Raw genomic sequence first — 12,093 nt, 5'->3', positions numbered from 1 at the left:
TTCCCTGTACTGCCTACTTTTACCTGTGCTTAAAATCAGGTTACTAGGCATGGTCCGTCTATGTGTTGAAGGACGGAGGACGCAGAAGCACGCAGCCTGCAAGGTCAGATTACTGACAGCCAGGGACTGTAAGTAAATGATTAAAGCCAGGTCCTCCCCAGCAGCTGATAACAGTGCCTGGGCTGTGTGCACTTCTCCCTGTCCCTGCGCTTGGCAGACGCTCCCTCACTCAGCAGAGCTGGAGAATGCAGAGTGGAAGCAGCGCAGAGCAGGGAAGGGAGATCTGCCGTCTGCTCAGTGTATAAATGACAGCAACATGTGGTAAGAGGACCCCTTTGTGCTGCAGGAGATTAACCCTTTAGGGGGGGAGGGCTCTGGTTACTGAAACTTTTGGGGGGCTATTGTTACTGGCTAGTGAGGACAGGCGGGATTAGCCTCAGGGTGAGGGTAGTGGCGGCCATCTTAACTGAATAGTGAAATTGCAGTTTTATGCAGACTGGTTGCTAAGGGCTGAATCTTATTAAATATGGGGTGAGTCAGTCTAATAGTAACTGATTCTGGAATATCAATGTTATTAGTAACCACATATATGAAAATTGAAATTAGGGTCTAAGTGTGACAATTATCCTTTAAGGCATAATATGTATGTAAAATGTATGACATTTCTATGAAAAAGGTAACTTGCATTAGAAATAATCCTAATCTAAATCTTACGGTTCTGATGCTGATGTAAGGGAAGAGGTGAAGATTGCCAGGCAGGCGGGAACCAAGAGAAGCCACATGTTGGATCACACGTCACCTCCACTGAGTCTCCAAAATGTTGTGTCTTTTATAATAATGAGAGATGAAGGAGGAGCCTGTACCGTCCCCTGACTGTGCTCTATTAGTCTCTTCCTAATTCACCTCAGACCTTGAATTGAGATAACTGAGGACAATAAACCTGTGTGGGAGAATTTGGGCTACTGTCCAAGATTTCAGCAGCAACCGATAACCTCTTTATCCCCTGTCTTGTTTGTGTTGCTGGAAATGGGCCATTGTAGATAACACAACCCCTCATATTAATGAAATTGTATAAAATGTATACCCAATGTCAAATTGGTGTCCCTTAAGTCCACTGTAATTAAAGATTCTAATAAGGTATTATAAAGAAGTTGATATTATTGTATACACATGACAAATCATTGAAAGTACAGAATTATAAAGAAGTTGCTGTTGGTGTACACACATGACAAATCATCAATAAGATATGAAATATCCCCAATGGCAAGTTGCTAGCAAACATGGGAATTATGATTAGTGTGTTGTGTATGTATGTGGGGTTGTGAGGGTCCTACTGAGCTCTTACTCAAGTGAGGACTGACACTCTATCCATGTCTAAGCACTGAACTCACAGGTGTAAGACAATAAGAGAAGTTAAAAATATTGTAATTTAGTGCAGACTTGAGTAGGAATTCCGAGCTACAGTATAACAGTGAGCGATAGTACTGACACAGCATAAGCCTCTCCGAAGACATTAGGAGCGCGTATGCACATAGTGGTATAGGAGGCTCCATTTACTTAACTTGGTTTCTGGTACTGATAAACTTCTGAATCCTAGCAATATGAGCTGTCATTTTGAACTAAATTTCCAGGAAGCCCAAAAAGCTGATTAGGTCAGCCGTCAGAACATGTAGGGGAGGAAGCAGAGGGGTTTGCAGTGAGAAGTGAGAAAGATGAGAGAAAGAGAAGGGGAGCATGGATTACCTATCTTAAATTTATGACATAAATTTGAAACCGTTGCCTGTTTTTATGTGTAGACTGGAATAAAACTCGCAAAGATAAGATGCTGGTTACAATTTTCTTTATTCTTTATAGTTTGTAGCGGGGATGAGCCTGACCGCTAGTAACTGCATCTTATATACAATTGTGACGTTTGTGATGTCTTCAAATGTTGTATTGTACATCAATGCTACAGTCAGTGATTGGACATGGGACTTGGAAAGGATGGTCACAAAAGCAACAGGACATTAGTAAGTATTATTTATTTTTCTATTTGATTGTACTGCTTGGAGACGAAAAAATAATCTTGGGTTTATCTATAAATAAGTTATCCCACAAAAATGATTACTATGCAATGTATGGGACATTTCAAATAAAGTATAATTATAATATGCATGCATGTTCCTTACATTTTCCTCTTCAGTGTCACCCCCCTGCTGTTTCTCCTTCTGGTCCACCTTCTTCTGCGTTGAGTGATGGACTAACATGCTTAGTAGTCTCCCTGCTCCTATTCCCTCCCCTCACTAAAGAAATAGTGAATAGTGATCTTACAGAGAAACTCAAGAAGTAGAAACCACAGAAAATATGAGGGGTGTTCAACAAGTTATATACCTGAATATGATTTTTATTTTATTTTTAGAAAATTGAACTTACTACTTTTCCATGTAATCCCCCTTCACTTCAACACATATATTTCACTTCGCCTCCAGTGATTGGATACCCTCAGAATAGAAGAAGACTTCTTACTGCTGCAGAAACCCTTTTACCATCTCTTTGACTGCATTATTATCAGGAAATCCTTTCTCACATGTAAAAAAAAATTCAGGTTCCAAAAAAGAAATTAATCACTGCGAGCCAAGTCTGGACTGTAGGGTGGATGGTTAACCCCTTAGGGACACATGAAGTACCGATACGGCATGTTTCCCGAGTCTTTAAGGACCCATGACATACCGGTAGGTCATGGGTTTAAACCGCGATTGCGGCGCGGCGGGGGTTAATCGGAACAGGATGCCCGCTGAAATCATTCAGCGGGCGTCCTGTCACAACGCCGGGAGGTCATGTGACCCCCCCGTATCGGCGATCTCCACAAACCGCAGGTCAATTCAGACCTGCGGTTTGTGGCTTTAACTGCGGTTGCGGCGGCTGTGCGGCAGTGCCATCGGGTCCCCATGCGTCTGTGGGGGGGACCCGATGGCATGGAAGGCAGCGCGATGTCTAAGGAAGGCATTGTGCTACCTTCCGGTGAAGAGCCTGTGAAGTATACATATTAGGTATCGCCGCATCCATATCGACCAGCACTATAAAAATATCACATGACCTAACCCCTCAGATGAACACCGTAAAAATTTTTAAATAAAAACTGTGCTAAATAAACAATTTTTTGTCACCTTACATCACAAAAAGTGTAATAGCAAGCGATCAAAAAGTCACACGCACCCCAAAATAGTGCCAATAAAACTTTCATCTCATCCTGCAAAAATCATACCCTACCTAAGGTAATCGCCCCAAAACTGAAAAAATTATGGCTCTCAGACTATGGAAACGCTAAAACATGATTTTTTTTTGCTTCAAAAATGAAATCATTGTGTAAAACTTACATAAAATAAAAAAAGTATACATATTAGGTATCACCGCATTCGTGACAACCTGGTCTATAAAAATATCAAATGATATAACCTGTCAGATGAATGTTGTAAATAACAAAAAATAAAAACCGTGCCAAAACAGCTATTTCTTGTTATCTTGCCTCACAAAAAGTGTAATAAAGAGCAACCAAAAATCACATGTACCCTAAACTAGTACCAACAATACTGCCACCCTATCCCGTAGTTTATAAAATGGGGCCACTTTTTTGGAGTTTCTACTCTAGAGGTGCATCAGGGGGGCTTCAAATGGGACATGGTGTAAAAAAAAAACAGTCCAGCAAAATCTGCCTTCCAAAAATTTATGGCATTCCTTTCCTTCTGCGCCCTGCCGTGTGCCCGTACAGCAGTTTACAACCACATATGGGGTGTTCCTGTAAACTACAGAATCAGGGCCATAAATATTGAGTTTGGTTTGGCTGTTAACCCTTGCTTTGTAACTGGAAAAAAAGTATTAAAATGGAAAATCTGCCAAAAAAGTGAAATTTTGAAATTGGATCTCTATTTTCCATTAATTCTTGTGGAACACCTAAAGGGTTAACAAAGTTTGTAAAATCAGTTTTGAATACCTTGAGGGGTATAGTTTATAGAATGGGGTCATTTTTGGGTGGTTTCTATTATGTAAGCCTCGCAAAGTGACTTCAGACCTGAACTGGTCCCTAAAAATAGGGTTTTTGAAAATTTCTGAAAAATTTAAAAATTTGCTTCTAAGCCTTGTAACATCCCCAAAAAATAAAATATAATTCCCAAAATGATCCAAACATGAAGTAGACATATGGGGAATGTAAAGTAATAACTATTTTTGGAAGTATTACTATGTATTATAGAATTCACACAAACGAAAAGAGTGCAACCACATCAATTTTCTAAGATTAAAAATAACTTTTTATTTATATCACAGTAAAACAACATATATTATTGTACATAAATATGTGTACGCAGGGACAAATCACAGTCATAAATCACCTTGTTAACAGACCCATTGCACTAATATTGCCAAGGTGTACCCCCTTACGCTATACTGTCTGGAAACTCCTAGCAAAATGAATCACAATGAGGGGATATGCACAATGGCAATCAAATCAATTACACGCATGCTTTCCATGTAAATCTGTGCCTCACTTACATAGCTCTAATCACCAGGATTAAACAAAGCCGAAAGGTGCACTACATGAGTGTATAACATACCAAAATGCAGGGGCTGCGGGCAAGGTGAAGTTACTCCTCAATGCGCGTTTCACGTATAGTTTGCTTCCTCAGGAGGAGTTGACAATCAGGGGAAAGAGGACAGATTAAAAAGCGGCCGCTCACCAATCAAGCGCTAGCCTTGCAATCATGTGATGCATCACATGACCTCCACGTCACTACAGCGGCGCATGGCCAATCTGCATCCGCCACGTCACTGAGCTTCCGCCCTTCCCCTGAGGCCGATAGAGGAGAGGGCGGTCAAACTGATCGCTATCGCCTCCACCAAACCTACACTTGAGAGAAAGGGCCAAAGCGGACCGGCAGACCGAACGGCCATGCGCACACGTGACAAATACCAATCGCAGCACAGATGATCACCCAAAACCTTTTTTGTGTCCTTATAAATATGTTTGGAACAATATACTGCTGCGATGTAACATCTTTCCAATGGATACATTTGAGGTCCTTAATGAAACATAAATAACATTGCAGACATTATTTACTTTAAAGAAAAAAGTGCTAGTGCATATTGTGCTTTAAGCCATAAAGAGTTCATATCATTATGTATACTCATGATTTATAGTTCCTGACTAAAAAATGACTAATTTATGCTATGAAATAAAGTGCAAGTGCAGTATATGTGCTGCCGAAGCTATTGTACTCTAAACTATAGAGAATTCATATCAATATGTATACTCATAATTTATAATTCATGATTCAAAAATGACTAATTCATACTATGAAACAAAGTGCAATTGCATATTATACTTTAAGCCATACAGAGTTCATATCAATGTGTATACTCCTGATTTATAATTCATAACACAAAACGCATAAATATCACATACAAATATATATTACGCCAAAGAAATTATTGTGAATAAACCAGTAAGACAACCAGAATAATTAATATTAAAGTGCTAATACCATCTAACCACATATAGTTAGTGCCTAAATGTGATGGTGTATATGTTACTAAACTCCTAATAATAATACAGGAATGTGCATATTTCAACCATATATAATAAAAAATGCTACAAATTTAATAAATATATAAAAACGGTCTCAATTTGAGGCCGAGAAGGACCTAATTCATTAAATGATGTATCAAAATCCAAATGACGGGCAGATCACGGGAAACATCAATATTCATGGTGAGTCGACAAACTAGAAAAATATAAGACAGAAGTTAATATGCATATTGTACATATCATATGACAACAACAAGTATTGAAAAAATGGGTAAGAAAATCCCATATCCACCCCTAAAATGAAGTCACTGTTCAAAGGAAGGAGCCAAAACCAAAACTTTCATTTAATCCCTTAGGGGTCAGAGTTTTTAATCTAAAAATCCATCTGGTCTCAAATTGGGCTAGGATTTTACTGTAATTGCCCCCTCTGATCCCCAGGTGTACTTTATCAATCCCTCTAAACCTCAGTCTGCTTGGATTGCTTGAATGATGGATTTTAAAATGTTTGGGAAGAGTTTTGGGTATTATTTACTACGCCACCTGCCCATGTAATAAAATTTACATTGGTCTGACCACAAGGGAGTTCCGCAAAAGAATAAGAGAACACGTGCGGGACATTGAAAAGGCCAAAGAGATTGTAGATCTGAATGATCTGAAAACTCTTCCCAAACATTTTAAAATCCATCATTCAAGCAATCCAAGCGGACTGAGGTTTAGAGGGATTGATAAAGTACACCTGGGGATCAGAGGGGGCAATTACAGTAAAATCCTAGCCCAGATCGAGACCAGATGGATTTTTAGATTAAAAACTCTGACCCCTAAGGGATTAAATGAAAGTTTTGGTTTTGGCTCCTTCCTTTGAACAGTGACTTCATTTTAGGGGTGGATATGGGATTTTCTTACCCATTTTTTTAATACTTGTTGTTGTCATATGATATGTACAATATGCATATTAACTTCTGTCTTATATTTTTCTAGTTTGTCGACTCACCATGAATATTGATGTTTCCCGTTATCTGCCCGTCATTTGGATTTTGATACATCATTTAATGAATTAGGTCCTTCTCGGCCTCAAATTGAGACCGTTTTTATATATTTATTAAATTTGCAGCATTTTTTATTATATATGGTTGAAATATGCACATTCCTGTATTATTATTAGGAGTTTAGTAACATATACACCATCACATTTAGGCACTAACTATATGTGGTTAGATGGTATTAGCACTTTAATATTAATTATTCTGGTTGTTTTACTGGTTTATTCACAATAATTTTTTTGGCGTAATATATATTTGTATGTGATATTTATGCGTTTTGTGTTATGAATTATAAATCAGGAGTATACACATTGATATGAACTCTGTATGGCTTAAAGTATAATATGCAATTGCACTTTGTTTCATAGTATGAATTAGTCATTTTTGAATCATGAATTATAAATTATGAGTAGAGTTGAGCGAACACCTGGATGTTCGGGTTCGAGAAGTTCGGCCGAACTTCCCGAAAATGTTCGGGTTCGGGATCCGAACCCGATCCGAACTTCGTCCCGAACCCGAACCCCATTGAAGTCAATGGGGACCCGAACTTTTCGGCACTAAAACGGCTGTAAAACAGCCCAGGAAAGGGCTAGAGGGCTGCAAAAGGCAGCAACATGTAGGTAAATCCCCTGCAAACAAATGTGGATAGGGAAATGAATTAAAATAAAAATTAAATAAATAAAAATTAACCAAAATCAATTGGAGAGAGGTCCCATAGCAGAGAATCTGGCTTCCCGTCACCCACCACTGGAACAGTCCATTCTCAGATATTTAGGCCCCGGCACCCAGGCAGAGGAGAGAGGTCCCGTAACAGACAATCTGGCTTCATGTCAGCAGAGAATTAGTCTGCATGTCATAGCAGAGAATCAGGCTTCACGTCAGCCACCAATGCAACAGTCCATTGTCAGATATTTAGGCCCAGCACCCAGGCAGAGGAGAGAGGTCCCGTAACAGAGGATCTGGCTTCATGTCAGCAGAGAATAAGTCTTCATATCATAGCAGAGAATCAGGCTTCACGTCACCCACCACTGCAACAGTCCATTTTCATAAATTTAGGCCCAGCACCCAGGCAGAGGAGAGAGGTCCCGTAACAGAGGATCTGGCTTCATGTCAGCAGAGAATCAGTCTGCATGTCATAGCAGAGAATCAGGCTTCACGTCAGCCACCACTGCAACAGTCCATTGTCATAAATTTAGGCCCAGCACCCAGGCAGAGGAGAGAGGTCCCGTAACAGACAATCTGGCTTCATGTCAGCAGAGAATCAGTCTTCATGTCATAGCAGAGAATCAGTCTTCATGTCATAGCAGAGAATCAGGCTTCACGTCACCCACCACTGTAAGAGTCCATTTTCATAAATTTAGGCCCAGCACCCAGGCAGAGGAGAGAGGTCCCGTAACAGAGGATCTGGCTTCATGTCAGCAGAGAATCAGTCTTCATATCATAGCAGAGAATCAGGCTTCACGTCACCCACCACTGCAACAGTCCATTTTCATAAATTTAGGCCCAGCACCCAGGCAGAGGAGAGAGGTCCCGTAACAGACAATCTGGCTTCATGTCAGCAGAGAATCAGTCTTCATGTCATAGCAGAGAATCAGGCTTCACGTCACCCACCACTGCAACAGTCCATTTTCATAAATTTAGGCCCAGCACCCAGGCAGAGGAGAGAGGTCCCGTAACAGAGGATCTGGCTTCATGTCAGCAGAGAATCAGTCTGCATGTCATAGCAGAAAATCAGGCTTCACGTCAGCCACCACTGCAACAGTCCATTGTCAGATATTTAGGCCCAGCACCCAGGCAGAGGAGAGAGGTCCCGTAACAGAGGATCTGGCTTCATGTCAGCAGAGAATCAGTCTGCATGTCATAGCAGAAAATCAGGCTTCACGTCAGCCACCACTGCAACAGTCCATTGTCAGATATTTAGGCCCAGCACCCAGGCAGAGGAGAGAGGTCCCGTAACAGAGGATCTGGCTTCAAGTCAGCAGAGAATTAGTCTGCATGTCATAGCAAAGAATCAGGCTTCACGTCACCCAACATTGGAACAGTCCATTGGCATATATTTAGGCCCTGGCACCCAGACAGAGGAGAGGTTCATTCAACTTTGGGTAGCCTCGCAATATAATGGTAAAATGAAAATAAAAATAGGATTGAATGAGGAAGTGCCCTGGAGTCCAATAATATATGGTTAAGGGGAGGTAGTTAATGTCTAATCTGGACAAGGGACGGACAGGTCCTGTGGGATCCATGCCTGGTTCATTTTTATAAACGTCAGCTTGTCCACATTGGCTGTAGACAGGTGGCTGCGTTTGTCTGTAATGACGCCCCCTGCCGTGCTGAATACACGTTCAGACAAAACGCTGGCCGCCGGGCAGGCCAGCACCTCCAAGGCATAAAAGGCTAGCTCTGGCCACGTGGACAATTTAGAGACCCAGAAGTTGAATGGGGCCGAACCATCAGTCAGTACGTGGAGGGGTGTGCACATGTACTGTTCCACCATGTTAGTGAAATGTTGCCTCCTGCTAACACGTTGCGTATCAGGTGGTGGTGCAGTTAGCTGTGGCGTGTTGACAAAAGTTTTCCACATCTCTGCCATGCTAACCCTGCCCTCAGAGGAGCTGGCCGTGACACAGCTGCCTTGGCGACCTCTTGCTCCTCCTCTGCCTTGGCCTTGGGCTTCCACTTGTTCCCCTGTGACATTTGGGAATGCTCTCAGTAGCGCGTCTACCAACGTGCGCTTGTACTCGCGCATCTTCCTATCACGCTCCAGTGCAGGAAGTAAGGTGGGCACATTGTCTTTGTAGCGTGGATCCAGCAGGGTGGCAACCCAGTAGTCCGCACAGGTTAAAATGTGGGCAACTCTGCTGTCGTTGCGCAGGCACTGCAGCATGTTGTCGCTCATGTGTGCCAGGCTGCCCAGGGGTAAGGACAAGCTGTCCTCTGTGGGAGGCGTATCGTCATTGTCCTGCCTTTCCCCCCAGCCACGCACCAGTGATGGACCCGAGCTGCGTTGGGTGCCACCCCGCTGTGACCATGCTTCATCCTCATCCTCCTCCACCTCCTCCTCATCCTCGTCCTCCTCGTCCTCCAGTAGTGGGCCCTGGCTGGCCACATTTGTACCTGGCCTCTGCTGTTGCCAAAAACCTCCCTCTGAGTCACTTCGAAGAGACTGGCCTGAAAGTGCTAAAAATGACCCCTCTTCCTCCTCCTCCTCCTCCTCCTGGGCCACCTCCTCTTCCATCATCGCCCTAATTGTTTTCTCAAGGAGACATAGAAGTGGTATTGTAACGCTGATAACGGCGTCATCGCCACTGGCCATGTTGGTGGAGTACTCGAAACAGCGCAACAGGGCACACAGGTCTCGCATGGAGGCCCAGTCATTGGTGGTGAAGTGGTGCTGTTCTGTAGTGCGACTGACCCGTGAGTGCTGCAGCTGAAACTCCACTATGGCCTGCTGCTGCTCGCACAGTCTGTCCAGCATGTGCAAGGTGGAGTTCCACCTGGTGGGCACGTCGCATATGAGGCGGTGAGCGGGAAGGCCGAAGTTACGCTGTAGCGCAGACAGGCGAGCAGCAGCAGGATGTGAACGCCGGAAGCGCGAACAGACGGCCCGCACTTTATGCAGCAGCTCTGACATGTCGGGGTAGTTGTGAATGAACTTCTGCACCACCAAATTCAGCACATGCGCCAAGCAAGGGATGTGCGTCAAATTGGCTAGTCCCAGAGCTGCAACGAGATTTCGCCCATTATCACACACCACCAGGCCGGGCTTGAGGCTCACCGGCAGCAACCACTCGTCGGTCTGTTGTTCTATACCCCGCCACAACTCCTGTGCAGTGTGGGGCCTGTCCCCCAAACATATGAGTTTCAGAATGGCCTGCTGACGTTTACCCCGGGCTGTGCTGAAGTTGGTGGTGAAGGTGTGTGGCTGACTGGATGAGCAGGTGGAAGAAGAGGAGGAGGAAGCCGAGAAGGAGGAGGTGGCAACAGGAGGCAAAGAATGTTGCCCTGCGATCCTTGGCGGTGGAAGGACGTGCGCCAAACAGCTCTCCGCCTGGGGCCCAGCTGCCACTACATTTACCCAGTGTGCAGTTAGGGAGATATAGCGTCCCTGGCCGTGCTTACTGGTCCACGTATCTGTGGTTAGGTGGACCTTGCTACAGATGGCGTTGCGCAGTGCACACTTTATTTTATCGGATACTTGGTTGTGCAGGGAAGGCACGGCTCTCTTGGAGAAGTAGTGGCGGCTGGGAACAACATACTGTGGGACAGCAAGCGACATGAGCTGTTTGAAGCTGTCTGTGTCCACCAGCCTAAATGACAGCATTTCATAGGCCAGTAGTTTAGAAATGCTGGCATTCAGGGCCAGGGATTGAGGGTGGCTAGGTGGGAATTTACGCTTTCTCTCAAATGTTTGTGAGATGGAGAGCTGAACGCTGCCGTGTGACATGGTTGAGACGCTTGGTGACGGAGGTGGTGGTGGTGTTGGTGGTACATCCCCTGTTTGCTGGGCGGCAGGTGCCAACGTTCCTCCAGAGGCGGAGGAAGAGGCCGAGGCGGCAGCAGCAGAAGAGGCCGAGGCGGCAGCAGCAGAAGAGGTAGCAGGGGGAGCCTGAGTGACTTCCTTGGTTTTAAGGTGTTTACTCCACTGCAGTTCATGCTTTGCATGCAGGTGCCTGGTCATGCAGGTTGTGCTCAGGTTCAGAACGTTAATGCCTCGCTTCAGGCTCTGATGGCACAGCGTGCAAACCACTCGGGTCTTGTCGTAAGCACATTGTTTGAAGAAGTGCCATGCCAGGGAACTCCTTGAAGCTGCCTTTGGGGTGCTCGGTCCCAGATGGCGGCGGTCAGTAGAAGGCGGAGTCTCTTGGCGGCGGGTGTTCTGCTTTTGCCCACTGCTCCCTCTTTTGCTACGCTGTTGGTTCGGTCTCACCACTGCCTCTTCCTCCGAACTGTGAAAGTCAGTGGCACGACCTTCATTCCATGTGGGGTCTAGGACCTCATCGTCCCCTGCATCGTCTTCCACCCAGTCTTGATCCCTGACCTCCTGTTCAGTCTGCACACTGCAGAAAGACGCAGCAGTTGGCACCTGCGTTTCGTCATCATCAGAGACATGCTGAGGTGGTATTCCCATGTCCTCATCATCAGGAAACATAAGTGGTTGTGCGTCAGTGCAGTCTATGTCTTCCACCGCTGGGGAAGGGCTAGGTTGATGCCCTTGGGAAACCCTGCCAGCAGAGTCTTCAAACAGCATAAGAGACTGCTGCATAACTTGAGGCTCAGACAGTTTCCCTGATATGCATGGGGGTGATGTGACAGACTGATGGGGTTGGTTTTCAGGCGCCATCTGTGCGCTTTCTGCAGAAGACTGGGTGGGAGATAATGTGAACGTGATGGATCCACTGTCGGCCACCCAATTGACTAATGCCTGTACCTGCTCAGGCCTTACCATCCTTAGAACGGCATTGGGCCCCACCATATATCGCTGTAAATTCTGGC

General features: G+C 44.6%; 1 protein-coding gene across 1 annotated transcript in view; it reads right to left on the bottom strand.

Annotated features, from left to right (window-relative positions):
- Positions 1 to 858, bottom strand: part of LOC122940242 (alpha-2-macroglobulin-like) — a 140,867-nt gene extending 140,009 nt beyond the window's left edge. The window contains exon 1 of the mRNA XM_044296776.1: positions 715 to 858. Within this exon, the coding sequence (XP_044152711.1) occupies positions 715 to 782 (68 nt within the window). The 5' untranslated portion in view covers positions 783 to 858. The remainder of the gene's footprint in view (positions 1 to 714) is intronic.
- Between the last annotated feature and the right edge of the window lie 11,235 nt (positions 859 to 12,093).

Source organism: Bufo gargarizans, chromosome 6, assembly GCF_014858855.1.
Source record: "Bufo gargarizans isolate SCDJY-AF-19 chromosome 6, ASM1485885v1, whole genome shotgun sequence".
In the NCBI taxonomy this organism is placed as follows: Eukaryota; Metazoa; Chordata; class Amphibia; order Anura; family Bufonidae; genus Bufo; species Bufo gargarizans.
Note: the sequence above shows the minus strand (reverse complement) of the source record. Positions and strands in the feature narration are given on the sequence as shown.